At 52.6% G+C, this 25,795-nt stretch overlaps 12 protein-coding genes across 12 annotated transcripts; 4 read left to right on the top strand and 8 right to left on the bottom strand.

Annotated features, from left to right (window-relative positions):
* Positions 1-88: 88 nt before the first annotated feature.
* Positions 89-1,685, top strand: CGCS363_v008383 (uncharacterized protein; the record flags this gene model as incomplete). The annotated part of the gene is made up of 2 exons (XM_036640232.1): positions 89-162; positions 578-1,685. 2 exons carry the CDS (start codon positions 89-91, stop codon positions 1,683-1,685), a joined length of 1,182 nt encoding a protein of 393 aa, XP_036494571.1.
* Positions 1,686-1,765: 80 nt separating this feature from the next.
* swnH1-3 (Dioxygenase swnH1) lies at positions 1,766-2,765 on the bottom strand (the record flags this gene model as incomplete). The annotated part of the gene is made up of 3 exons (XM_036640231.1): positions 1,766-1,991; positions 2,040-2,267; positions 2,323-2,765. The coding sequence occupies 3 exons, from the start codon at positions 2,763-2,765 to the stop codon at positions 1,766-1,768; spliced, it is 897 nt and encodes a 298-aa protein (XP_036494075.1).
* Positions 2,766-3,434: 669 nt separating this feature from the next.
* CGCS363_v008381 (uncharacterized protein) lies at positions 3,435-4,345 on the bottom strand (the record flags this gene model as incomplete). The annotated part of the gene is made up of 2 exons (XM_036640230.1): positions 3,435-3,920; positions 3,968-4,345. 2 exons carry the CDS (start codon positions 4,343-4,345, stop codon positions 3,435-3,437), a joined length of 864 nt encoding a protein of 287 aa, XP_036495059.1.
* A 983-nt stretch (positions 4,346-5,328) lies between these two features.
* On the bottom strand, positions 5,329-6,003 carry CGCS363_v008380 (uncharacterized protein; the record flags this gene model as incomplete). Its single annotated transcript, XM_036640229.1, has 1 exon — positions 5,329-6,003. One exon carries the CDS (start codon positions 6,001-6,003, stop codon positions 5,329-5,331), a length of 675 nt encoding a protein of 224 aa, XP_036494073.1.
* Positions 6,004-6,551: 548 nt separating this feature from the next.
* CGCS363_v008379 (uncharacterized protein) lies at positions 6,552-8,096 on the bottom strand (the record flags this gene model as incomplete). Its single annotated transcript, XM_036640228.1, has 1 exon — positions 6,552-8,096. One exon carries the CDS (start codon positions 8,094-8,096, stop codon positions 6,552-6,554), a length of 1,545 nt encoding a protein of 514 aa, XP_036494489.1.
* A 3,853-nt stretch (positions 8,097-11,949) lies between these two features.
* Positions 11,950-12,718, top strand: CGCS363_v008378 (uncharacterized protein; the record flags this gene model as incomplete). The annotated part of the gene is made up of 2 exons (XM_036640227.1): positions 11,950-12,005; positions 12,067-12,718. The coding sequence occupies 2 exons, from the start codon at positions 11,950-11,952 to the stop codon at positions 12,716-12,718; spliced, it is 708 nt and encodes a 235-aa protein (XP_036494488.1).
* A 293-nt stretch (positions 12,719-13,011) lies between these two features.
* On the bottom strand, positions 13,012-13,818 carry CGCS363_v008377 (uncharacterized protein; the record flags this gene model as incomplete). Its single annotated transcript, XM_036640226.1, has 1 exon — positions 13,012-13,818. One exon carries the CDS (start codon positions 13,816-13,818, stop codon positions 13,012-13,014), a length of 807 nt encoding a protein of 268 aa, XP_036494993.1.
* A 719-nt stretch (positions 13,819-14,537) lies between these two features.
* prlL-22 (MFS transporter prlL) lies at positions 14,538-16,195 on the bottom strand (the record flags this gene model as incomplete). Its single annotated transcript, XM_036640225.1, has 5 exons — positions 14,538-15,074; positions 15,144-15,577; positions 15,637-15,884; positions 15,963-16,018; positions 16,070-16,195. The coding sequence occupies 5 exons, from the start codon at positions 16,193-16,195 to the stop codon at positions 14,538-14,540; spliced, it is 1,401 nt and encodes a 466-aa protein (XP_036494991.1).
* A 1,483-nt stretch (positions 16,196-17,678) lies between these two features.
* lxr1-3 (NADP-dependent mannitol dehydrogenase) lies at positions 17,679-18,629 on the top strand (the record flags this gene model as incomplete). The annotated part of the gene is made up of 3 exons (XM_036640224.1): positions 17,679-17,778; positions 17,838-18,259; positions 18,321-18,629. The coding sequence occupies 3 exons, from the start codon at positions 17,679-17,681 to the stop codon at positions 18,627-18,629; spliced, it is 831 nt and encodes a 276-aa protein (XP_036494989.1).
* Positions 18,630-20,775: 2,146 nt separating this feature from the next.
* Positions 20,776-21,332, bottom strand: CGCS363_v008374 (putative ribose 5-phosphate isomerase; the record flags this gene model as incomplete). The annotated part of the gene is made up of 2 exons (XM_036640223.1): positions 20,776-20,865; positions 20,925-21,332. The coding sequence occupies 2 exons, from the start codon at positions 21,330-21,332 to the stop codon at positions 20,776-20,778; spliced, it is 498 nt and encodes a 165-aa protein (XP_036494987.1).
* A 675-nt stretch (positions 21,333-22,007) lies between these two features.
* On the top strand, positions 22,008-22,945 carry CGCS363_v008373 (putative fructose-bisphosphate aldolase; the record flags this gene model as incomplete). Its single annotated transcript, XM_036640222.1, has 2 exons — positions 22,008-22,600; positions 22,675-22,945. 2 exons carry the CDS (start codon positions 22,008-22,010, stop codon positions 22,943-22,945), a joined length of 864 nt encoding a protein of 287 aa, XP_036494996.1.
* A 120-nt stretch (positions 22,946-23,065) lies between these two features.
* AHR1 (Adhesion and hyphal regulator 1) lies at positions 23,066-25,061 on the bottom strand (the record flags this gene model as incomplete). The annotated part of the gene is made up of 2 exons (XM_036640221.1): positions 23,066-24,890; positions 24,976-25,061. The coding sequence occupies 2 exons, from the start codon at positions 25,059-25,061 to the stop codon at positions 23,066-23,068; spliced, it is 1,911 nt and encodes a 636-aa protein (XP_036494995.1).
* Positions 25,062-25,795: the final 734 nt, after the last annotated feature.

Here is a 25,795-nt window from a genome sequence, read left to right as displayed (position 1 = left end):
CCAAGAAAGTTTCTCATACATCACAGATCCCGGAGACCGGGCTACCCACCATATCATCAACCAGCACGGTCAGCATGCATGTATCGGGATGTCAGGACGAGGAAGGCAGGACCAGGACGTCCGAAAGGACCCAGGCGCACAGCTGAAATTTGACAAAGGTGCGCGCGTCATCATCACTTCCTAACGACCGTCAAGCATCAGAGACTGATCGCCCTTCAGGCTGTGTGACATGTGAGCGACGTCGGATTCGTTGCGATCTTCAGAAGCCAACTTGCCATAAATGCTACAAGAAAGGCTTAGAATGCCCAGGCTACACTCGCCCGCTTCGATGGATCAACGGCGTTGCAGCGAGGGGCCATCTTCGAGGCCGACCGGTTCCAACCCGGGCTTCCCCTCCGGGGTCTCCACAAATGCCGACAGCCTCAGATAATCCTCCACAGGATGCTGAACTGGTAACTAATATCCCGAGTATGCAAGCTTTAGTACCTACATCGGGGTTGACAATATTCGAATTGGTCGCTTCGCCGAGTACGGAATCTTTCGCTACGGGCGCGAGGTTCATGGAGTATTACCGTCGAAACCTAGCCGGCTTCATGGTTTGGTTGGACTCTGAAGAGAACGACTACCGGAAACAAGTCATCCCTCTCGCCGAACACCAGCCTGCCATCGGCTTTGCTATCCTGGCATTCGTGGCTCAGCACGGTTCAATGAGCTGCTCCAACAAAGCCATCGCAGCGATGGCGGAGGTTGCCCGGGATAAGTGCCTGCAACTGATCAAACTTCGGGCCCAGCAAATGACGGATAAGCTCATGAAAGGGTTGGAGCTAGACGATCATTCCGATGCTGTTGATGCTGAGTGGATGCTTGCGGCCATCCTTATCATGACCAATTACGACCGATGCTGTCCCGAGGTAGCCGACGAGCACAGAAGAGCTGCCCGCACCATCGTCAACCTATTCAACAGCTCAAGCGCTATTGAAGAACGACAACTCTTCTCCTTTCTACGTAATCAGCTCGCCATCGACGATGTGACAACGGCAAGCACTTCATTTGATCGATCTTTGATCAACAACGCAATCAAGCCCGTACCGGGATCAGACTCTTTGCTCTTCTCGAGGTATCTCACATTCCTACACCGAGTTACACTCGCCTCGGTTGAGGTTGTCGAGGCCGGTTCCTCCAGTGAATTCCCGCCGCATTCACGGACCACGAATATGATCCGATCGGAGTTCGAGCAAGCTCGAGGGTCCACCTTGATGGCAGCCGGCCGGCTCGGCCTCAATGGGTCAAGGATGACCCGCGACTTCGTTCGTCTGGTAGAGGTTTATCACAACGCAGGACTCGTATACTCGTTTCAATGTCTGGAATGTGTACATGAAGACAGCTCCGAGCGAACAACAGCATGCAACAATCTCTTTGATCAGCTCACAGGATTTGAGGATCAAACGGCATTCGTACAGAATCTTGCTTGGCCAACTTTCATTGCTGGCACAGCATGTCATGGAAACAAAGAACGACAGAACACGATACTATCTTTGTTCACCGCGATTCATCAGGCTACTCGATTCAATCATTACAGAGATGCGGTCAACTTTCTAGAAGAATTCTGGGCTGGTTCAGATGCCGATTGGCGACCGCTTGCCCGGGCAAGAGAAGCGTCCGGAAAGAGGATCCTCGTTGTTTGAGGATCACTAGTTTTATCCGTCACTCCTATTCTCCTCCTATCCTACATATGAAACAGAGGCCACTACATGCAATAAGAAGTTCAAAAGTCGACGGTCTCTTCATCCTCAACCCCAAACAACACTCTCATCGGATCCTGGTATTTCATGAAGCCCACACCTGGTTCACACAACCCATATCCAAGAAGTCTCTGGGCCTGAGGCTTCATCTTCCTCACTTTCTCCAACGGTACCATGAGGAATTGGTTCTCAGCCGGACGCAACGTTGGCTGACATAGAAATATTCCCACCGTTTCTCGGTACTCATCCCTGCGAATGTCAGCGATTTAAATCTGAATGGCCGACAAGAGAACGTACTTGGTAATATTGCCACCGCCCGCATGATAAGTGTTCCCTAGAAAGATGCACGCATCACCGGGCTCAAGCTCCGCAGGAACAGTTTCATCATCAAACGGCCGCCGCTCAGGTCCCCAAAGATGAGACCCCGGAATGATCACAGTAGCACCATTCGCGGCTGTCGTCTTGGTCAACGCAGTCACGCAACCAATCATCACGGGCAACTTCTTATCGTGAGGATGATAGTCGCTGGATACTTGTGAGCTGGTCATCTCAACCTAACGATCCCCCTCCTTAGACTTACTTATCGTCGCGGTGCAGAACCTGACGCTTGCCACCCGGGTTGACTCGGAAGCCGACGGTCGAGGAGATGATAGGCTTCCCGCTCACGGTCTTCTGGTGGTCACCCCTCCAGAAAGTGTAAGACGAAGAAACCATGAGATTTGCAACGTCAGTGTAAAGTTTGTTGCAGGCGAGTTCGATGCAATTATCCGAGATTGCTAGCAGTCCGGAGGCTCTCTGGGTCGTAGGTGGAAAGAAGCCATATTTATCAGGGATATCTTCATCGAAGTAAGGCTTCAGATCCTTTTTGATGGACTCCGCGAGTTCGCGGGTGATAAGCTTCTCGACAATAACCCCACCATCACGGTTGATGATCTCGACCAACTTCTCGGGTGTAGTTGAGGGGTCGGTGGCGTCGTAGCGCGCCAAGGGTGGTGTAATATTGGGTATATCGGCTGATGGCATTATGGAGACAGTAAAAGATAAAGTCTTGGTTACGCAAAAGTTCTGGCCGTCTCACGAAGAGTCTTTATATCGACCACCTGAATACATCTGAAGACGACCTAGGTCATCCATGACACACATGTACCCTAGAATCTCAGAATATTGCCTTTTTTGAGTTTAGCTAAGGTACTTGAAGGGTTATCCAGCAGCCAGCTGCTTCACATGGGGCTGCCCAACCAAAGATAAGCAACATGTGTGTCCATGTTGGGGAGATAAGATGGACCGGGGAAGAGGTTGACTACACGAAATCCCTGTTGCTTCAGTTTTCTCAGAATAATGCCCATATCGGGTTAGCGCCATTCTCGGCCAGCTCAGAGTTGGAGTTGCGGAAACTTGTTTGGAGTGGAGGTTGTGGAGATGGGACGATTTGCTTCACCTTCACACGAACCAAGTTCACGGCACGCCTTTTTTAGACCGCATTCTCCTGGCGAATTCTTTTCCGTACCTAAGCGGGAACAATTGCGTGAAATATGTCCCCAGTCATGCTTGCGCTTTATTTGATGGATGTTTATTAACTAGACTTGCTGGGTGACTGAACCCCGAAACCTCTCTATGAGGTGTCTAAAATTGCAATACAGCTGTCGCCCTCAACCTCGGACAATGGTACAAAATCCCCCGAAAACTTGATCATTATTCCCATAAATATCTCCTTCTGTCCCGACGATCTTCCATTTTCTGCTCGTTGTATTCCGTCAACGCCTCGGCCATCATATGGAGAATTGCCATAGGACGAGCCATCTCCCTGAAGGCTTGCATGTCCTGCGGATCGGAGATATAGAATTGGAGCTCCTCATCGTCGCGACCGTGAGGATCTGCGTAAGGGTGCTTGAATCCATCTTGGCTCCACAACTGCAACCGGCGTCTCACGATGTACACGGCAAGATCCTCATTGAAGGTCTTGAGGCGGTCCATCTCGTGTTGCTCAAATCTCGCGACGGCCCTGCCAAAGTAGTTGGAGTTTTCACCAAGGAAGTGAATGGCGGATTGAGGGCCTTCCTGGCCGTGTCTATCGCAAAAAGTGAATGTTGAGCCAAATATGTGATCATCAGAGGTGCACATGTATTTGACGTAGGCGGCGCGCCATTTGCGACGTGCCTCAATGTCAGGCATGTCATCCTGTTCCGGAAATTAGATCGATATCGCGAGAGGACAAGAGAACGTACCGAAGCCTTAGGAAGGTCTGTCATCCACTTTCCAACATGGACGATCAACTTTGAATCGTCACGAGGAGCAGGCTCGGGACGCTTGCCGGCAGAGTCGGTAGTCGTCCAGCCATCTTCGAAAACCAGATCCCAGAGCCCGTTGATGTCGACAGGCTCAAACTCGAATTGGGGTCCGAGGGTCTCTCCAAGTTTCTCCCATACATCGCGGCAGGCCGTGACCTCTCGGGTAGGAACATCATCAAACGACCTGTACGTGGTTACTCTCTGGCACCCACGATTGTCACGAGGATTCGCTGTTGAATTTCTCCTGCCGATGCGAAGGAAACGGAATTCCTCGGGAAACTCTCCGCTCCAGGAAAGTCGGCGTCCTAAGGGCATCGTGTCTGGTTGCAAGGTTTCCTCTCGGCGATGAATTCTCGTTTGGAGTGCGTCGTTGGTGGGCTCTGTTGTTTTTCGACGGTCTCCGATAATACAAGGGAGGAAGACCGGCAGTTTCGGGAGGGAAGAGAACTTATATAGTGCCGGAGATCGTAATATGCAGTCAGTCTATCTAGTGAATATTTTTGCGTGACTCTCATGTCATTCCACGTTATGATGGTCTAGCACGCGGAAGACCTTCATGCGGTGAATACTGTCTGTATGATAAGTAAATTTTAAATGCTTGTTTTCCATCACACAAATGTCTGGTACGTCAGTAGCAAGGGCTAGTGATGATATCGTCCTGGGCGCCAGACCGACAAACCTTCGGGTCAAGGCGACAGGCCTTTTTGGTGGCTACGATATAACTGATTCTGACCAGTTGATAATGACAATGCTAACAGCAGCCTAGCTGTTTTTCAATTCTCAAAGTCCGTCAGAGACTATGTCCTGCATGCAAGTCTACTAGATAAAGGCGGCCTTTCCCTTGTTGTTGGCTGCCTCCGCCTCCTCAATCCGTTACCTTCGCTGTCATCTTGAGGACTGAGAATTATTCACTTAAGGGATATTAAAAATGTCGAAAAAACTGTTCAAATCTTGTTTATTCATGTCCTGAGCCATGAAATGTGATAGTATTTGTGCTATCTTGCGAGTAACACGACTGAAGCGAAATCATGTCACTACCATACGGCTTCAATCCGGCAGCCCAAGTCCATCGAATGAATAAGTTTCCTCTGAATATAATTTGGAAAAGAGAGCAGCAGGTTGGATCAAGTGCTGGTGGAAATGGGCGAGGTGTCAGCTGTAGCAAAAGTATCTGGAAATGCGCGGATTGATCGCGTTCGTCGGCCTATTATGGATATAATGTATTTATGTGACGCAGCCAGAACAGGACAAAACCAAAGCCAGGACCCAAGAGAGAAATCCACAGACAACGAACGCCTCTACTCTTCCTCCTCCTCCTCCTCACGCAAGCACGGCTCCACGAGTCTAATCTGCTGGAGTTCTCCCAAGTCTTCCTCGATCTCGGGGAGGGGTCTGGGCCGGACGCCAATTACGCCTACGCCAGCGTTGGTGCGGCGAGCGACAATCGTGACACGATGACGGGTCCAGTGGACCACCTTCTCCCAGTTCCATTCTCCAACTCGGTCGACCTCATTAGCATCATAGTATGACGCTACCATTCCCTTGATGTCCGCGTACGACATATTGCCATCGATGTCGACAGATTCAGCAGGAACCTTCTGAAAATGGGCGTCGACCCAGTAGAAAGCAAGCTTCCCGCCGAATTGGAAAGATGCCTTGAACATGACAGGCTGCCGAGCGCGACGGTAGTCTGGGACAACGTTGCCTTTGGATTTGATCGGCACGTCCTCGTTCAAGGTGCCGATATAGAGGGCGGTCTCTTCACTGGTGCGTTTGCGAGGCAGGCCCGGGCTCTCGTTATTGGCCTCGGTGAACCAGCCACCAGAGAACACCTTCTCCCAGAGGGTCTTGCGCATCTCCTGGAGGGTGGGAGGGTCGGCTTGGTAGTTGCGCTGGGCGAGGACCGCAAGGAGATCGTCGCTGAGCTTTTGCTGAGCCTTGGGTAGGTCGGCGACGCGAGAGAAGACAGCCATGGTGCCTTGTTTTTTCTTTGTTAGCTTCTTTGCTTTTGAAGTATCCCAATCAAACGAACCTAGGAATATGCGGACGGCGAAAGCGACCAGAGGCACTAGGAGCCAAAGACAGGGACGCCAGGCGGAGACGACCAAAGACGAGAGTAGCCGGAGACAGAGATAATTGATAAGGATGGTGGCCAGGGAAGATGATAGCTGACGATGACCTCGGATGCAGCGCAGATTTAGGGTCCGATCTGAAAGATTGTTTTGTGATGTGAATGGGTAAGTCCTTGCGTGATGTGAAGGCGAGAATAAATAGTCAGACTCTTTGCGCGAAGGTGAGAATAAAAGACTGAGTGAATGGTCTTGTCCCCTCCGTCTAGGAAGGTGGGTTGACCTCAGCAATTTTCAACCTAAACGTGAACAAGGCTGCACACCTCTGTCCAAATTCACCCGCGACGGAAGGTGAGCGAACACGCAAGATAAGATAAAGAAGTTGGGCGAGGTGAAACTACATTATTGTTCTGACCAAACCAAGCTCTCCAGCCCTTACAGCCAAATATTCACTATATCAAGCAGTCTGAATTAGATGTGTTCAATCCCTCTTTGACTTTCCAGACATAGACCACAGGGCTGGTTCCATTCTGCGCGACCTCGAAACAAGGGCCCAAGCTACCCTCAACAGGCTTCATAAGTGGTTGTCCTGAAGATACTTTGTTCCAATCATCGACAGCCTCCTGTCCCAATGATGTTTTGAGTAAGGGGAACCATTCCTCTGCGCCACAGTTGCCGCTTTGCTGGCAAGTATGCAAGAAGGGGATCGCAAGATTGTCGAGCTTCTGAGTTCCGTTATATCTGGCTCTCATCTGAGCATCGATGTTGGCAAAGTGAAGCATGCCTCGGCCATATGGAATTCGTTGGGCGTCGCGAATCTCCCAAGCGACCTCCTGGGCTTTCTCGTCGGTGAAATTCACCGTCGGGTTGGTGTAATACTCAACCGCTCTTGTATTCATCTCGTCGAGATATTGGTCCGCAGTAAGCATGCCGGCGCGCCAAAGAAGCCTCAACGACCAGAACTCCGCCCCTCCTTCGTTGTACCGAGACTGTTCGGCATTGGTACCGCTAGACCACGGTGTCCAGTTGTGTGTCATCTCATGCGCTAACAGCGTGGTTACTCTGTCCTGCGCCAGCCCGGCGTCCCGGTTGTATCCAAATAAGAAGGATCGCAGCAAGGCAGTTCCACCAGCGCCGGTACCGACAGACCCAGCACGCTGTTCTTCGTTGATGCGAATGAAAACGCGGTACGGGTCCGTGGAGTTGTCTTGCCAGAATTTGGTCGAGTATGACAACAGGTTTTGGAGGTACTGGCCAACCTGTTCGATATCGAAAGGTGTTTTCTCAAGCCAGTAGATCCCAAATTTGCCGTCAGGGCCGGTTGGCATGCTCGGATAGCCCTTAACGTCGCCGACGATAAAATAAGTCTGGGTCAGTCGTGTCACAGGCCCGACGAAGTTGTGGCTGTGGGGTCCTACACCGTCAGCCCAGGTGTATGCAGCGCTCTGCTCGGCCGAGATGTTCCAAGAAACGGTGATGTTGTAATTATCACCCGACAGAGGATTTGGAACTGGTACCAAAGCCCACATCGAGCCAGTGAGACCGCCGGTGGCGTTCCTAATATCGAAATGAGGCCCCGGAAGAGCACTGACGTTGACAGAAGCAGGCTTTGCCGTGAATTCGATTGATACTGGGCCTTCTGTAGCTCTTTTCGGTGTCCATTGTTGAGTTGGTAATCCGGAAGGACCTTGAGCTACCTCCTGGAAGTCCAGTGGCAAAGCCCCTGTCTTGTCGGATGCTGTCAGGCCGCTGGCACCGTATTGCGCAGATGCTACGCTTGCGATGGTCTTTGGTAACACAACAAGCGTCTCATTGCTGCCGCATGCCCTGTTGAAAACGATTTTCCCATGAAGGCGATAGTCATCCTGAACCAGACTCGGCGTCAGCGTGAGGTGGAACTCGGGAACAGCAGTCGACGCGTTTAAGAAGGCAGTTTCTGCCTTCGCGAGGCCAATCAAGCCGAATAGGGCGACGAAGTTGGCTCGAGACCAAATCATAACGACAACAGTATCGAGAAACGAGACGATTGCTCAAGTTGATGGAAGAAGAGGATGGCAGTCTTGGATAATACTAATATGATATATAAAGATGTAGATTGGCTTCTCCAATCAGTTTCCGGCCTCGCTAGGCATAGTGAACCCCCGCGCTGGCCAAGCCGGATGTCGAAGAGATTGTTTACTCATTCTCTCATTCCTGCCGTAGCATAGACGGTCAAAAGAGGGGTCGCAATCTGATGAGTCGGGGGTGCAAGCAGGGGCCATGGTGAAGATCAAGGAACCCTTCGCAGGCCCAGTCTTGGCATGCGCTAAACCGAAAGTAGTGCTCAAGAGCGCGTCTAAGTTTACAGAAAAGGTACACCTATCCCACGGAGTGAAAGGTTAGCGCGAGTACAAGGCAGGGGAGGGGGTAGGGGTAAGGCAAGGGTTATTCCAAGGTCAGTTTGCCATTTAATTTGTTTAACTTCGAGGTCACTTTTCCCATTTTCACCGCCAAAACTGGCGGTGAGTACCTCCGTCCTTAATATCCCAGATGTTCCTCTCAAACTGACGCTTCGACAGCATCCCATCTGGGCCTGCCCTACTGCCCTCCACTGCACCGCGATGGATATCTCGAACCTCGTCAACAGCGCGCCGCCCGTACTCGAGGGCGGCGCCCTCGCCGCCCTCGAGTACGACGAGACTGCCAGCGGTCGTCGCCGCCGCTACGGGCGTACGTCGATCTATACGTCGCCGTCGGCAGAGCGTTTTTATCGCCTCCAAGCCTCTCGCAACGCCCTACGCCGCAGCCCGCGCCACAGCAACAAAAAGCCACGTAGTCGCGAGTTGACGCGCGACGACCGCCTCCGCGTACGTACGCTACGCAACGACGCAAAAATGGACTACGAGACGATCGCTAAGACGACGGGCTATACGATACGCCAGGTACAGAAGGCGTGCCTTCTCGACCTTACACCTCGCCGCTCTCATGGAGTAACGTGGCAGTTTATACCTGATGAGCTGCTGCAGGAGATACGTCAGCATATGGAGGATCCGTACTACCGTATGGTACCGTGGGCCGACCTTCGATGGCTGATCCCCGGCCTCGAACGCTACGGCGAACGTGCTATCTACACTGCCCTTAAAAAGCTGGGTTTTAACCGGAAGAAGCGGACTCGACGTATCAAACGTACTGCCGCCAACAAGCGGGCACGAGTTCTCTTCTGTCAGGAGTGCCTCTGGCGCTGGCCGAACCCTGAAGACTGGGAGCGTGGCCCTGTTGCTTTTACTGACGAAACCTGGGCCACCAACAGCCCGATGTGGAAGCAATGGATCACGATACACAACACGGAGGACCCAGAGACTTGGGCTCTCATTCGTCAAAAGCCTCACGGTTGGATGTTCTGGGGGCTCATATGCAGGCTCGAGAAGGGCCCTGGTTTCTTCTGGGAGAAGGAGTATGGCAATATCAACGCCGAGAAGTATCAACACCACGTTCTGCCGCTCGTGAGGGACTTTATACATGCCCACCCAGGTACTATCTTCCAACAAGACAACGCACCAGCTCACAAGGCTAGGACTACCAAGTCTTAGCTGCTCGACAACAATATCGAATACCTAAAATGGCCACCTAGATCACCAGATTTGTCACCTATCGAGAACGTCTGGGCCTGGATGAAGCACTAGGTCGAACAGCACTACGATATCAAGTCCCTCAAGTTACCCAAACTCCGTACTGCCCTCCAGGAGGCGTGGGAAGCAATACCTCGCGATTACCTCAAAAAGCTAGCCCATTCGATGGTTAGAAGGCTTCGAGAGTGTATCGCCCGAGGAGGTGACACGGTGCCATATTGATGATCGAGAAGGATGGGTTTGAAGCGCCAGAAACCAGCAACTTGTACAGATACATTCGTTTTGCAGTGAATATACGCAGTTCAGAAGTACTCGTTACGCCGAGTCAACCCCCTGGTGATCCCATTAATTCAGACCCACAAAGTACCGCACTAACCTTTCACTCCGTGGGATAGGTGTAGTTAAGAACGCAACTTCGTGTCGACACCGCGCAATCTTTATTGCCATCGCTCATCATGCATCCGACATGCCGGCTACATCCTTGTACAATAAAGAAAATCTCGGAATTTTGATATCACAGAGGATCAAGGGGCAACAATTCATCCTCCTATCGATCAAGATTTCTCCAACTTCATGTGGATCCAGACTTGGCCGGCACAGCGCGATCGGCAGGCCCAACAGCTGGGCCCATGTCCGGCACCGAACCCGAGCACGGGATAACCCCGACTCCGGTCCCGAGCCTAGCGGCAGACACTGGCAATGAGAATAGCCTGCTCTATTCAAAGATATCATGGACTTTATTGCCATGATGATACTAGTGGCTGGAAGTGCAACTGGCCATCCTCAACGATACTGAATGACGCACCCCGTCAAGGTGGTCTGCTATCCGGCCTTGCCAACGGTAGATGCATGGATCTGGTGGGGTCTTATATACATGCCTCACACCAAATGAAAGAGATTCTGGACGTAAGCTTGTGCCGGCAAGATGATTTTCAAAGAAAACGACGTCCACGTGTGTGGCACAACGTTCTTATTGTACCACTAGTCAAGACAAACATATGTAGTGACTGTCCTCCGCCTTCATCAAGGTTTCCCGGTACGACGCCAAAACACGCAAGTTTCCATCACTCTGTCCCGATTCCAGCTCTGCATCTCGGCTGCATGTATCTTGATTTAGAACATGCTCACCGTGGCTTGATATCTAACAAAAAAAGCACAAGCCCCGCCTTACACCTCACCAATGATGACCTGTTGTTGGAAATGTTACCTATGACGACGCAACGTCACTGGATCGGTGACGATTTCTCAGTTGGACATGCGCATTAGCCCCTTGCTTCCACTCAGGCCCAATGTTAGTTCTACTGCAGCATGTACCCCAAAAGTCGGGCGATCGATCATGCAGTTGCTAGGAAGAATACATATGTTCCTTAGTCTTGGCCTTTGGTTCTGCTCTTAAAATATGAAAAGACGGCATCTACTCACCCTTATTTGTCCGTGTTACGAGTATAAGTATCAAAGCTTCCAGCCATGCCCGACTTGCGATCAAGTCGTGTGTTCGTCCAACGTCCACCTACCAAACATCGGAAATGGTAGCGGCCAGTCTTCAAGCAACCCTTTTCGGGGCTGCCGTCACATTAAAAGCTATCGCCTTGAAGGGAATCACCTGTTGTTTTATAGTATTCTTCATCACTCTTCTCCCTTTGCCAAGGACACATGATACAAAAGCTCACGCCGCATCCGTCAAGTTCGACTGGGACCCATCTGGCCCTCCCATATGGACCATCAGGCCAGAAGAGCGCGCGGCATTCCTTTCTAACAAGACTTCCTTCCTCGAAAAGCGTGCCTCGAATCCGTGCGAAGATAGGGACAAACCTGCTGATCTCTATCGGCAGTATGGGGATGCCGACTGCAAGCCCACGCTCAAGTTGCAATCCGACGGTTCGTGTCAAAGTTGGGACAAGGTATATAACGGGAAAGGCACTCAGGTTAAATGCATGAGCTTCTGCCAAATTCGTAAGTTTGTTTCTAAGAACGGCTGTTGCAATCATTGAAACTATCCAGTAACAGAGGGTTCAATTTGCTAGGCACCTACTTCGAATGGAGTCGCGAGCAGCCATTTTCTTACACGAAATGCCATTACCCCCTGGCCTGCAACCTCACCACGAACGATACGGTGCCACTCGGCAGTTGGAAGAAGTCCGGATCCAACCTAGACCAGGCTCTAGAGGTTGGGATATCTGGGGGGTACGGTTCGAAGAGTGATCTGGAGTTTTATGCGCAAGGCCAAAACTGGTCTCTCGACATGAAAGAGGGCCAGTGCGGCTACTTCACTTTCATTCCCGTCAAGAAGATCACATGGTCAGTCTCTTGAGCGAACATCTGCAACATTTTTCCTAGACTAAAACATGTCTTCTTCCAGCGGAACCTTATCTGAGTCCGTTTGGAAAACAGGAACGTCCTGCAGCACGTCCAAGAAAGACGGTGCCAACCACAAAGTTAACTACTGCGTCGACCAGCTCTGGAACATCAGAGACAAGACCAGCGGCAAGGAGGTACCCGATGGCATCACTATCTTCGTCCACACGAACTGCAGCACGCGTGAGCCGCTGGCCATGGAGAAGCAGGACCCAGCGTATGCCGCACCCGGCGTGGCCCTTGACAAGGAAAGGAACCAGAAGGTCCAGCAGGATTGGGTCTGGAACTCGTGTAGCTTCACTTGGTTCCAAGATCAGAAGAAGCTCAAGGTGTTTCTTCGTGGCGGCGGGTTCCGCGATGACAAGATTGCATCCGACGGAGACAAACTCGCCTCCGCGATTACCAAGTGTAGCGGCGACGCCGGTATACTTGACTCGACGTTTCAGTGGTTCTACAACGATTACTACAGGTTCAACACCAAATTCCCTGAGCCTAGACCGAAGGAGGTGGGTGCGTCCTGGTTTTTTTCGGCGATAGTGCCGGCGAAAACTAGCCCAAAATGCGTCGGGGACGCCCTCGTGGGCATGGGAGGCTTCAAGGATCAGTGTGTTGAAGATGAGCATTCTGTCAATGGTAAGAAAGTCTCGGAGTTGTAACATAGCCATTGACAGGCTACCTGGTTTTGGATCGCAGCCGGTGGCAAATGTCATGACATGCTTTCCCCGGCTTGGGCGCGCCCAGACAGCGATGTAAATCATTAGGCGAACTTATCTAAGAATCAGTGGCATGTGATCACTGGCATCGTGGAGCTCTTGAAATAAGCCGGAACTCTTTTCAAGATGAGATCTATTTCCCATAACGAAGTCAACGCCAACGCTAGGCTTGTGTCTCCTTTCCAACCTCCTCGATGTGTACCCAGCAGACCCCCTTCCCTGATCTGCAGACACGACTACATGAAATATGGGCCGACAAGAGGCTGCTTCTCGTGCGCAAAGTACCCAGCCGAGAGATCCTGGTGAGCCGCAATAAAGTCCCCGCAGAGGCGGATCTCTTGAAACTCCTTCATGCCCGACACCTCGCGCATCTTGCAAGCCTTGCAGCGTTTGTGGCCCTTTCGACTTCCGTCGCGACGGTTCAGCTTGAGATGGCTGAGGAGCTGTTCCCGGGCATAGTAGACGGCGACGTCGATGTTGAGGCGGCCCGCCCTGTCGAGTTCCTTTTGGTCTCGTTTGATGATCGCCTCAACTTTGGCCTCTTGCAACGTTTTATCCGTAAGTGTGATTGCCTTCGCCCCGCCAATGTTCTTGTTGTTGCTGTCTGTCCACTTATATTTGATCTGGTTCGCGACGAAGTTGGGAAGGGGCTGAAGCCAGACAGTCGCACCTTGGCGACGCTCTTTTGGAATCGAGGTTGCAGGTGATGGCGCGTTTTCGACGATGATATGTTTCTTTGAGCCTTCTTGAGAAGGTACGTCACGGCTAAGGGTCGCGACTGGAGTGCCATTATCTTGTTGGGGACGAGGGCGAGGAAGGTAGTTGTGTGCGGCAGGAGACGTGGTCCATCGATGGAAGACGGCTTCCCAGAAGGCTGCGCGAACTGCATCGTTAAGGACCTTGCCTGTCCGGTTGATAGTAAGGATGTGGGTGATGATGGGGTCGCAACTGCGCTTTTCATGATCGGTTAGGTCGTCGTAGGAGGCAAGTATTATGGGATCGTTGGGCTGCTCTGTGGCAGAGATGTCTGCTTGGAAGGCCATGGCTGTGATGAGACTTGTCAAAAAAGGTCGTTCGCAATGATGCGCTATCAGAGAAGGATCAACGGGAGGATGTTTCCAATTTGGTGGCCAAGTTTGATCTTGGATAAATCCTTCTTTGAAATCTGGAAGAGGCCGAATATAGCGACGAAGTAGGTACGGAGGGGTCAAGATGGAAGAATAGGAAACAAGCGTAGAAAAGGTGTTTAGTGAAAGAAGGAGCGAATCTTCGAGACTGGCAAGAGCAAAGGTGTTTGTCTGCCTGTTGGCCGTGAACATCGCGTGCAAAGCACGTCTTTGACGATTTGAGAAACATCTCGGACTTTGAGCTAGGTACCTAAGGAGCGGTCTCGTGTTCAAGTTGTAACAGTACTCCTCCCCGCAGCGAGACACGCTCATCTTCCACTAGAACGAGACAGAGAATAGCTAAAGTCCAGTTCATAATGCATACCACGCTCTGCCTAGGTGGCGGACACTATTGTCAGAGCAGTGTCGGATGACAGTTCAACGACTAATACAGGCCAGCTCCAACAGACCGGAGACATCCAGAGGAACACGTCAAAGTTATAGTAGCAGCAAGGTGTTAATCGATCTAGCCATATTCAATGGCCGTATGTGTGATTGGGTATCAACCTAAATAACAACAACGAATCATCCAAGCAATATGGATGTTTTTCCCTTTCCCCTTTTCCTAATGTGGTATTTACACAATCATTCTGCCCCTAGTACTGGGGGTTCTTCTTCCTCAAGAAGATGTGGAGGGCAACGTACGAAGCCACACCAGTGAAGCACAATCCGCTAATGACACCAAAGCCCATGAGGTACTTGGGAGCGTCGCTCGAGGGGAAGAGGTAAGCGCCGTAGATCTGGGCGAGGTTACCCATGGCGTTGACGAACGCAAGGGAGATGGCGCGGGTCTCGTTGGCCATGTCGCCGAAGCTGACGGAGGCATACGACAGGGCGAGACCGTTAGAGGCCCACAGACCGGAAGCCATGATGACCAGGAGGGCGTAGCGGGCCGTGAAGTTGTAGACGACGCAGATGATGATGGAGCAGATCATGGCGACGGCCATCCAGGCGCCGAGGATCAGGCCGCGCCACTTGCTGTGCTGGTCGGCGAAGTATCCGGTGATGGCCGTGCAGACAAAGGCGACGCCGAAGATGGGGATCGTCATGTACTGGGCGGCGGTCGAGGTGTAGCCGAGACCGCTGACAAGGGTGGGGTAGAAGTAGGACAGGGTGGAAGAACCGACGATGGCCTGCGATGGGGGTCTGTGTCAGTTTACCGGCGTTGATAAGTACGAAGAGTGATGATGATTAGGGCTTACCATGTAACCAACGACAAAGAGCCAAGTCTTCCAGCTGACCATGGCAAGCTTGAAGGCAGCCCAGTGGCCTAGAACGGGCTCCTCCTCGCCGCGCAGGGCCTGCTCGTCGCTCTGAAGTCTGCGGATAGCCAGGGCGCGCTCCCTCTCGTTGAACTTGAGCTTGGAGGTGTTGGCGGGGAAGTCGGGGAGCACGAAGAAGGCGATGCCGGCGGCGCCGACGGTGGCGGCGCCCTCGACGACGAACAGCCAGCGCCATCCCGCGATGCCGTGGACCTCGTGCAGACCGCTCGTGATGGAACCGGCGAGGAGACCGCCGAACGCACCGGAGAGGATGGCGGCGGAGATGTAGACGGCGAATCGCTTGGACTGTTCCTCCTTCTTGTACCAGGAGGATAGGAGGAGCAGGACACCGGGAGCAAAACCGGACTCAAGGCCTTTGCGGAGCTGTGAGAAAAGGCAAGAATGCAAACGTGGGATGATGGTTTTTACTTACAACCCATGACAACACGGAAACCAACGAGGGCCTCGTAGGTTGGGCAGAAGGCCATTCCGATGGTGACCGAGCCCCACACCGCCATGATGCCGGGGAGGTAGAGACTGGGACGGGTGCGGGTGAGGAGCATGTTGGAGGGGACTTCGAAGAGGACGTATCCGATGAAGAAGACGATGAGGGCGATCGAGTATTTGCCAGAGTCGAGGCCAAGGTCCTTGTCCATGCCGGCGATCTTGGCGTTGCCGATGCTGAAGATTGGGGGAATAGGGGTTAGCCTTGAGGTGACATCACGGCAGGCAGAGTCACAGAGTCGGATGGCAACTTACTTGGTTCTGTCCATGTAGGAGAGAAGGTACATGAGCCACATCAAGGGGAGGAGATACTGCTTAGGGTCAGCGTCGTGTCATCACCAAATGTCTTGATGCCGTCTTACCATGTCAATCTTTCTCACGAGCTTCTTCTCCTCGTCGCTGCCCGGGACATAATCGACGGCGGGCAGATCGACGTCCTTCCCGATGGCATGTTCATGCTGGTCGCTAGTCATATCGTTCTTGTCCATGATGGGCAAACTGCTTTTGGCGGAAGAAGAGACAGACAGCGATGTTGAGATCGGTGAATCGCAGGCTTGTTGCAGTTGTCTGAGGAAGGAGAACCAACTTGCAAGACCCGACTAGAACAAGGAAAAATAAGAAGGGTTGTTCAACCTGTCAACGAAGAACCAGGGGACTGGAAAGCAAGAGCCAATTGGGGCAACTCAAAGGTTCTTAAGTAGACGTGTTGCGGTGTGTGGTCTGGAGGTTGAGAGAGAGTTGCTCCTTTTGGCTCGGCCGAGGTGCCGTATTACGTACGGTGAGCGTGTGTGTGCGTGTGTGTAGGTAGTAGTGTGGGCGCGCGCGCGCCGTCGGATACAAGGAGCGGTCGTAACGACGAGGTTGCTGCCTTGGTCACAAACAAACGAGTCTCTGTCTCTCTGTACCTACGTCGTGTTCACTCATTCCCCAGCTAATGTGCGTGTGGCTTACTCTGCACATTGGTCACACATCCATTAATATGGAGTGCGGACAAGTGTTATGCCTGGGTTATGCGCGCTGATCGAACCACCACAACCCGAGTCGAGCATTTCCGGTGTGCAGAGGCGGCAGGCTTGGCGTAATTGGTAGAATTTCTCCCGTAAACTTCCCCCAGTCTGGGGGAAACTGGGGTTGAGATGAACTTCCGGAATCTTGCGGGGTCCGGGGAGGAGTCCCGGGTCATGGTGCTGTCGTAGCGGCAGGTTTTTTGGGCAAAGTTTTGGGGATGGCACGAGGTGTGAATGCTTGCTTGACCGCGTGTCGAGGATGGTTGTGGAAAATTGGGTCGTGAAGCCGGCGTGGACAAGAGTCATTTCCCCCCTTTGCCTATCCCGGGTTGAGCTGAAGGGCTGAGCTGCGCTAGATCAAAAGGGCGTAGAGTTGGCGCAGAGCCGCGTCTCGTGGACGTTCAACATCGCGGCTAAGTGGTGATGCGGGAGTTGACCGCGGCTCGCGGGCTTCACTTCTGCGTTGACATGGATCTTGCTTGGAGTGGCGGCTGTTACACAGAAACCAACGCCGCACCTCTCAGCTGACCACCACGACTTCAATGCAGACGGTGCGTCATTGGGAAAGGGCATTGCAGCAACTAATGCGGAACGCTGGTGAAGTATCTCTTTTTCTCTCTCTTTTCCCCGCCGCCTTGAATCGCGCGTCGCGGGCCATCACGGCTTCGGGTCCTGCATCATGCACGGAGATGGGGGAGATGGGGCCCCCACGGGCGTAGCCGCCGACTGCGGATTACGGACGACCTCCAGGAACCCCCGACTGCATACTTAAGGACGCGGAAAAGTTTCCCGTGATGTTTGAAGCCACAGCTACAGTCTCAGATCCAGCTTGGTTTGTACACACTTACAATTATTTCTTCTTTCAACGGACCATTATACAACAGATATACAAGTCCGATTAAACTTCGTTTGAACGTTCTTCTACACCACCTAGTCAAAGACAAATCCCTTAATTACATACACAATGGCTCAGAACGGCAACGGCGAGGCCCCTCAGTTCCTCAGCACCATCCCCCAGGAGGGCCATGACTTCAAGATTTCCCTGAAGGACAAGGTCATCGCTAGTGAGTTTACCGCTCTAAAGAGACGCATACCCAAGAAGGAAACTAACAAGTCCGAAAAGTCTCGGGTGCCAACCAGGGTATCGGTCTGGGTATCGCCGAGGTCTGCCTCGTCAACGACGCCGCTGCCGTCTACAGCTTGGACATCTCCTCCCCCGGCGATGACTTCGCCGCCCTGAGCAAGCGCTTCCCTGGCAAGCTCGACTTCCAGAAGGCCGATGTCACCGACTACAAGAGCGTCGAGAGCGCCATCAACGCCATCGTCGATGCCAAGGGCCGCTTCGACGGCATGGTCGCCAACGCCGGCGCTACCAAGCACCAGCCCGCTCTGGACTTCACCCCTGAGCAGTTTGACTTCCTCTTCAAGCTCAACGTTACCGGCTCCTGGAACTGCGCCACTGCCGCCGCGAGGACGTTCATCAGACTCGGCTGCAAGGGCAGCATCGTCTTCACTGCTTCCATGACTTCCTACAGACCCAACCGCGTGAGTACATTCCATGAATTCCCCCAAATTGATGAACAAGCAACTGACGAAGTATGAAAAGGCCGCCCCCTCTGCGCCTTACGGTGCCACCAAGGGTGCTATCCGCAACATGACGCACACCCTGGCCATGGAGTGGGCTCAGCACGGCATCCGTGTCAACTCCATCTCCCCTGGCTTCGTCAAGACGGCTCTGACCTACTACGTCGAGACCTCTCCCGACTGGGACACCAAGATGAAGTACTACGGCGGTATGCCCCGCCTGGCTCTGCCCCAGGAGCTGGGAGGTGCCTACGTGTACCTGTTGAGCGAGACGGCTACTTACACCACTGGTATTGATATCCCTATCGCGGGTATTGTTGGCGCTTGGTAAGAGAAAAAGAAAAGTGGGAAACATGTGATACCAATTTCCTTGGGCGGGACGGCATAAAATTTCAACGTAGACATGAAGCAATAGACTCAATGATATTTTTCGTTAAATCACAACAACATCATGACCCCTAGTGTTTCTTGGCTGCTATTTTGCAACTGTGCCATGAGTGGTGAACTGTGAGAGTGCCGTTAACTTTCAAAGACTTTGTGTGTTTATCCTCGGACGAATCTACCTTCGTCGTGTGTTTCAATTTTGAGCCACGTTCATTTCATGAAATCACCTCCCTAGCCAGACAGAGTAGGTGGTTCATAGAAGCTCTTAAATTCTAAGTCAGGTTTAACGGCGCGACCAAAACTTTAATGAGGGGATCCATGGCAAGTTGGTAGTTCATGTCATGAGGCCCTAGTCCAGACTCCACGATGATCACATTTGATGCTAGCTTCAATTTGATGATACTTAAGAAAACTCACGCCACATTGACATTATGTTATCAAAACCATCAGTATTGATCTCCATGAAGCAGGGGTCAAAGTCTTCACGTCCCATGTCCATGGCCACGGCGCACAGCGCATGCAGCTACGAACAAGCCGAGCAGCCGGATGTTACACTATCACCCTCGCTACCAGCTTCATTTCCGCGTGGCATCCCGGTATACATGAGGAGCTGCATAAGATGGTTCGCCAGGAAGGCCCGGGGTAGCTCGTAGCACATCGAATGAGGAACGTGAGGACGTGTGGCTGGAGCAACCGGTCGTACGGAGGTCCAGAGTTGGCATAGTCTCCAGGCGACTTGACCAGGGCATGACCTCGGTTGTTCAAGTCATCTGCCAGGCACGGAACATTATATGCACCTTAGAAGTACACTAGGGGTGCTCGGAGATACCGGCTGTTGGCATCTCGTCTCGTATGGATCAATAGCATGACTTCACGCGCTTCACCAGGATCTTGCCCAGGAAACTGAAGAAGGATTCAATGTTTCGATGATACAACGGCATTATCTTCATCACAAGGCTCATTGACTCATCCTTGTGACGAAGGATCGTGGCTATTCATGGTTAATGTGATGAGTTTGGTCACTTACACAGCAACCCCTATTATGTATAATCGATGTTGAAAGCATTAAGCCCTTGACATGAGTAAAACGGCGAAAGGCGCGAAGTAAATCTTATTGTACCAAAGGGTTTGACATGGTGACAGGTTGAACGAGCTGAAAAATAAGAAAAAATGCCCATCTGCTCGTACTGCTTTTCCGTCTTAAGCATTTTATTTTCATCTGCCGCCTATAACATGAGATCTATTTTGTGAAGAATTCTTTTGTGAATTTTTATATAACTAGGGATATATAAGAGGTCCCCCTTACTCTAACTACCCCCTATATATCTAACTACTTTTATTAACTACTACTTTATTAAACTATAGTACTACTTTAAGTTCTACTAATAAGCTATCTTATTTTAAATAGTTTAATTAGTTTATTTTACAATATTAATTATTAATTATTTTATTATTTTTAAATACTTTAGTAATATCTTTAAACTTATTAAATATTTTAAGAAAAGATAGATTATTATAGCTATATTAGTAGAGGATAATATATACTAATAAGTAATAGAAGAATAATACTTCTTTAAATTTATTATAGTTCTAAGAGAAAAAGTATTTATTTTAAAATTTATAGATATTATACTTTTTTTCTCTAATAAGCTAAGTAAAACTATTATTACTTTTAAAGTAGTAGTTATAGAAATAGTAAATATAGTATTATTTTAGTATTTTAGTATAATAAGTTATAATAGTATAAAGAGGGAGATACTTATTTCTTAGCGATTTATGCTCTTTTTATATACCCCTATAGGTAGCTATAGAGGTTTCTCTCCTAAGCTATCCTAGCCCTTAAATATTTCCCCGTGAGAGTTATATAGCAGTTAACAAAGTACGCCTCTAGGCAGCAAACTGCAAAGAAAAAAGTTAGAAGGGAAGAAAGATTAACATGAGATCAAGGACCTCGTCTTCACAGTCTCAAAGGAGCATTCAAGGTATTCCTTAAAAATGAGGGTAGTCCCTAGGACCGCAGGAAATTGGAAGATTGAGCTTTGACAGTATTTGTTTCATTACTTCATTTATAAACTTTTGTTGCAAAAGAGCATCTAAGCAGCAGCCGACACCTTGAATCCCTCCGACGTAGTCTTCGCGTCATAATCATCAATGACCTTGACCTTGGCCGCAGAAGCCGAGTTCTTTTCCTTTGTTAGAATCATATTTCATTGTGTGCCAGAAAAAGGGGAGGCAAACTCACAGGGTCAAACTCGTATCCAAGCCACTCGCTCACCAGCCTCCTCGCGAGCTCGATGCCAATCACACGTTGTCCCAGGCACAGCACCTGCGCGTTGTTGCTCTTGATGGCCCTCTCGACCGAGAAGCTGTCGTGCGCCGTCACGGCGCGGACGCCCGGCACCTTGTTGGCCGAGATGGCGACGCCGAGACCGGTGCCGCAGATGAGGATGGCGCGGTCGACCTCGCCGCTGGCGACCTTCTCGGCGGCCGTGATGGCATACGTCGAGTAGGCCGTCTTGTCGGACTCGGAGTTCGGGCCGACGTCGACGACGGAGGCCACGCGCGGGTCCTTGTTCAGGTCGGCCGTGATGGTGGCCTTGTAGTTGAAGCCGGCTTCGTCGCCGCCGAGGGCAATGCGCAGACCGGCCATTTTGACAGGGGATTTGTTAATGGGATAGAGTAGAAAGGGTGGTTGTGGTTGGGTTGGGTTGGCGGGCTCCTCTGTTCAGATCAGTTTGTCAGGACTAGGCTTTTTGGCCTTTTCTGACTGCACTTCTCTACGCTCGCGCATCTTTATGGCGACATACGCGGTATACGCCCTCTTTGAGATGTACACCTCCAACATGCACGATGCTCGTCACGAAGCGCCATTGATGATGCCCCGGTGCAGAATGCTACCCACCTTGTCGGGACAGGGATTAGGAGTCCGCGCATCGCGGCCCGGTGGGGCGGATGCGGGTGCGGTGACCGCGTGTCGTGCCTCCAACCCAACACACCCCCGCGATTCAGCTTGAGGATTGCAAGCCATAACCATGGCCCATGACAAAGAGGGAGACGCGACGCGGGGAGAAAATCGTCGCGGGGTCAGATCGGATGGAGGGGTAGCTTGGAGCTCCAGATGGGAAAGGTCCGGTGGTTAAAGGTGCCCTTTATGGGAACTGCCAGTAACATGTCCAATATTAGAAAGCCGCTTTGATGCTTCTTCGATCGTGCTACGTGTGAATACCGTTTTCAACCGCCCTCGATCGTCTTGTCAATCGCTCTCCCTCACGCCACGGCTTACACAGTAACACATTCCTAATCACCAGCATATACAACCGCAACAATGGCGTGGGACCCGACTAAGAACAAGACCTATCAGATCCTCAAGGCGGCCGAGGAGGGCCAGTACGGCGTCGTCGCGCCCATCGCCTACAACATCGAGAACATCCTCTCCTTCATCCGCGCCGCCGAGGCGAAGCGCAGCCCGCTCATCATCCAGGTCTTCCCCTGGGCCATCACCTTCTCCGACGGCCTCCTTGTGCGCGCCGCCGCGCTCGCCGCCAAGGCCGCCTCCGTACCCGTCGCGATCCACCTCGACCACGCCCAGGACGAGGCCATGATCCGCCACGCTGCTGACAACCTGCCCTTTGACTCCATTATGGTCGACATGAGCCACTACGAGATGGAGGAGAACCTGGCTAAGACGAAGGAGCTCGTGGCATACTGCCACGCGCGCGGTATCGCCACGGAGGCGGAGCCGGGACGTATCGAGGGAGGCGAGGACGGTATTGCTGATACTGCGGATCTGGAGGGTGCTTTGACGACGGAGGAGCAGGTGGAGGACTTCGTGGCGACGGGGATTGACTTCTTGGCGCCTGCTTTTGGCAACGTTCACGGCGAGTACGGTGCCAGAGGTCCCGTTTTGGAGTTTGACAGGTGAGACTGGCTCTTCGCTGCCGTATTTAGTTCCAGCTTTGGGGTTCCGGTGGCTAACAAAAGTCGAAATGCAGGCTAGAGAAGATTCGCGCCAAGGCAGCCGGAAGAGTGCGCATCGTGCTCCACGGAACGAACGACTTCCCCGAGGACCTGATGCAGCAGTGCATCCGCGGCGGCGTGTCAAAGGTCAACGTTAACAAGTTGGTTCTGGACGACTACCTCGTCCACCTCAAGAAGAACGCGCCCACGCTCAGCCTGACGACACTGATGGAGGAGGGTGTTAAGGAGGCGCAGAAGCTGACGGAGTGGCAGATGGATGTGTGCAAATCTGCAGGCAAGGCATAATCAGTCTGAACTTTTGTATTTGCTTTTGCTTTTGGAAACACGAAAAAACATAATAGAGAATCATGATACCAAATAGACATGGGTATATGTTGTTACACGGCATGATGCGTCGTCAATTCGTCAACGGGTAGCATCTGGGCTCTTTACGTCAGCGTCTATCCACGCCTGTCTGAGGTCGTCTCGCCAGGTTGCCATTGGCGTCCAGCCGACCCTCTCTTCGCTCTGCTCCATCAAGGACAGAATCTTTTCTCTCTTGACCGGTTCTTGAACGCAGAGCCCCGCCCCGTAAAGGCACTGCGCCGACAGAACCTGGCAGCCTTCGTCTTTCAGCTCCATAGCTATGCCGCAAATCATGTCGACGGCCTCGGAAAGGGACCTCTGCATTTTCAGAAATCCGTTGAACCCAGATGGCATTGGGCTGTGGAGAAGGATGAGTATCCGCGCGAAGCAGTAGGCTTGCAAGGCCACGCCGAACTGAGGCGGGTGCACCCAGAGGGGAGCAAAGACGTCGCAATGGTCTGTTGATGTTGGAAGCGGTTTGAACTCGCTGCCCAGATATGCCCTCCACCGCTCCAAGTTCGCGAGCAGCTCGTTGCCAGCGCGAACTCTGCTTGCTGCTGCATCCGACAGAGGTGAGGTCTCGGCCATACGAGAGTCTGCACAGAAGTTCACAGCCTGCGACAGCAAGTAGATGGCCATGTGGGCCAGCTCGTGCTGGTCGAGTTCAGAGTAGTCTTTATACGGCGCCCAAAAACTTAGGCAGCGTCTTTTCTCTCGAAAGGCCGCCCAAATATCTTGCCGAAGCCAGGCCCACCAGACGGCCTGTCGCAGACCACCAGAGCAGCCGTTGACATCCTGGGACCGCTGGATCCAGAAGACGCCCTTGAGGTGTCTTTGCCAGTTGCCTCTGCCATCAGACTCGTCCAGCATCTCATAGGCCGAGATGATGAGAGCCGTGGCGTTTAGTTCTTCCGAATTTGTGTAGCTGGTGTAAGCCAGGGCCTCTTGGACGTAGCGGAGGGTCTCGTAGTAGTACCGTATCCACTCCCCGCCGGAGTCGTGCGCAGGACTCGCGTCGGCCGGAGCCAACCCCGACAGCGCCCCCTCCAGCTTGGAGAGATGCTTGGCAGACAGAGCCAAGATGGCATTCATGAGACCTGCATTCCGCAGGGCTAAGCGCACCGCATAAGTGGAGAAGAGCTTGTGAGGATCCAAGAAATCGAGCCAACGCGACGATCGCTCCGTGAAATGCCGGAAGAGAACGGCCTCGTGGTTGGTCAGCGTGATGGCCCGATCAGCTTGCCAAGTCTTCCGCTCCGGGTCCGAGACCTCGCGCAGCCGAGACGAGAGTTTGCCCGCGTCAGGCGGCCCATGCAGAGCCGCGGCGCGTCGCTGGTCCTCGTCTTCCGGCGCGGGACTGGGAGCCAGCGAGAAGCCGCTGTCAGCTTGGGCGGCGTCCGTAGCGAGCAGACCGAGCCATCGGGTCGAGGCCAGGTCAGTGGTCCACAGCTCGGACGCGACCGTCTCGGGGGAATAGCTGTACACATTGACATCTCCGAGGGTGAGACCCGCCGAGGTGGGCGGCTGGGTGACGTACGGCGGCTGAGTCGGGTTGAAGTCGGATGCCGGCTGGGTGACCGGAGGAGCGGCGGCGGCGGCGGTAACCGTGACCTGCGTAACGAGTGACGCGGGTGTTGTCACCGACTCGGGCACCGCCGCTGAGTCGTTGCGGGTAGCCTCATCTACGCGAGACTGGGTTTGAGTCTCCACGACGCGGCGATAACGCGTCCGCGGGGGCTCGGTGACGGAGACAGATGGGCTCGCCTGTCTGCCGGCGGCATCCTGAGAGAGCTGGGGGAAAACACAGTTCCGGGAGGAGATGCTGCATGGGCCGCATACCGGCTGTTTTTCGTCGCATTTCTTGTGCCGCTCGCGGCAGGTCAAGCTAAGGTTCCGATATCAACACGTTGGTCCCGGACCGAGGAGGGTCGGGGAGGTGGAAAGGGTGGGACTTGATGAGTTGAACTTACCAGCCCGTCTTGGTGCGCAAGCCGCGGCCGCGGGGCTTTCTGATGCGCTTCTTTGGAGGAGCGGCTGCATCCCGTCTTCCGTCCATGAGGTCATGGCAGGCCAGCAGGCAGACCGAAAGACACGCTCAGGTTTGTGGTGTCCCGGTAATGCAGGCAACCTAGGCACCGTGGAGAGCAGCAGAATGCAGGCGTGCAGAAACCCTCGCTAGTGTAAGGTAGTTAGCTGCAGGTGGCCGGCATAAAGACTGCGAGACGCGGCTCTCAGCGGGTGATGAGCTTGAGATTGACGAAACAAGACTTGGGGATCTACGGTTTCAGTCTCCGCGTCCAACGTTGTCAGGTCGCGGGTAAGGTACACGACGCTGGGTGACTTTCTGAATTCTCGACGTGGAGTCTCCGGGTTCTGGGGCGGAGGAGCGGGGCCCCTCAACTCGTGACCTGGAGAGAACAAGAGACTGGAGGTGGTGGATGGCGGTTATTTCCGTGGCAGGGCGGCGGATCTTGACCAACGGTCTCTGTTCGTCCCCAAGTTTTCGAGATGGGCATGTCGGCACTTGTCCGGTTGCTGTCGTGGTCTCAATTCGGCTGTGGGGTCTGTCAAGGGTTGGAAAGGCTCTGATCGGGAATGCGCGCGGGGAAAACGAACCATCCCCAGAAAAGGCAGAAAACTTGGAAGTCTCGCGTGGTGCGGGGACAAGGGCCTTCCTCTTTTCTTCTTTTTGGGTGACCGCGGCTCGGGGGCACTTCTCTCCAAAACTATTCCTTCTTTCCTCCCACATTCACAGACCGCGTCTCGCGACCACGTCCTGACTCGGCTGTC

Source organism: Colletotrichum siamense (assembly GCF_013390195.1).
Source record: "Colletotrichum siamense strain Cg363 chromosome Unknown KSG_Cg363_contig05, whole genome shotgun sequence".
NCBI classification, from domain to species: Eukaryota; Fungi; Ascomycota; class Sordariomycetes; order Glomerellales; family Glomerellaceae; genus Colletotrichum; species Colletotrichum siamense.
The sequence above is the reverse complement of the archived record's forward strand: the minus strand, read 5'-3'. Positions and strand labels throughout refer to the sequence as shown.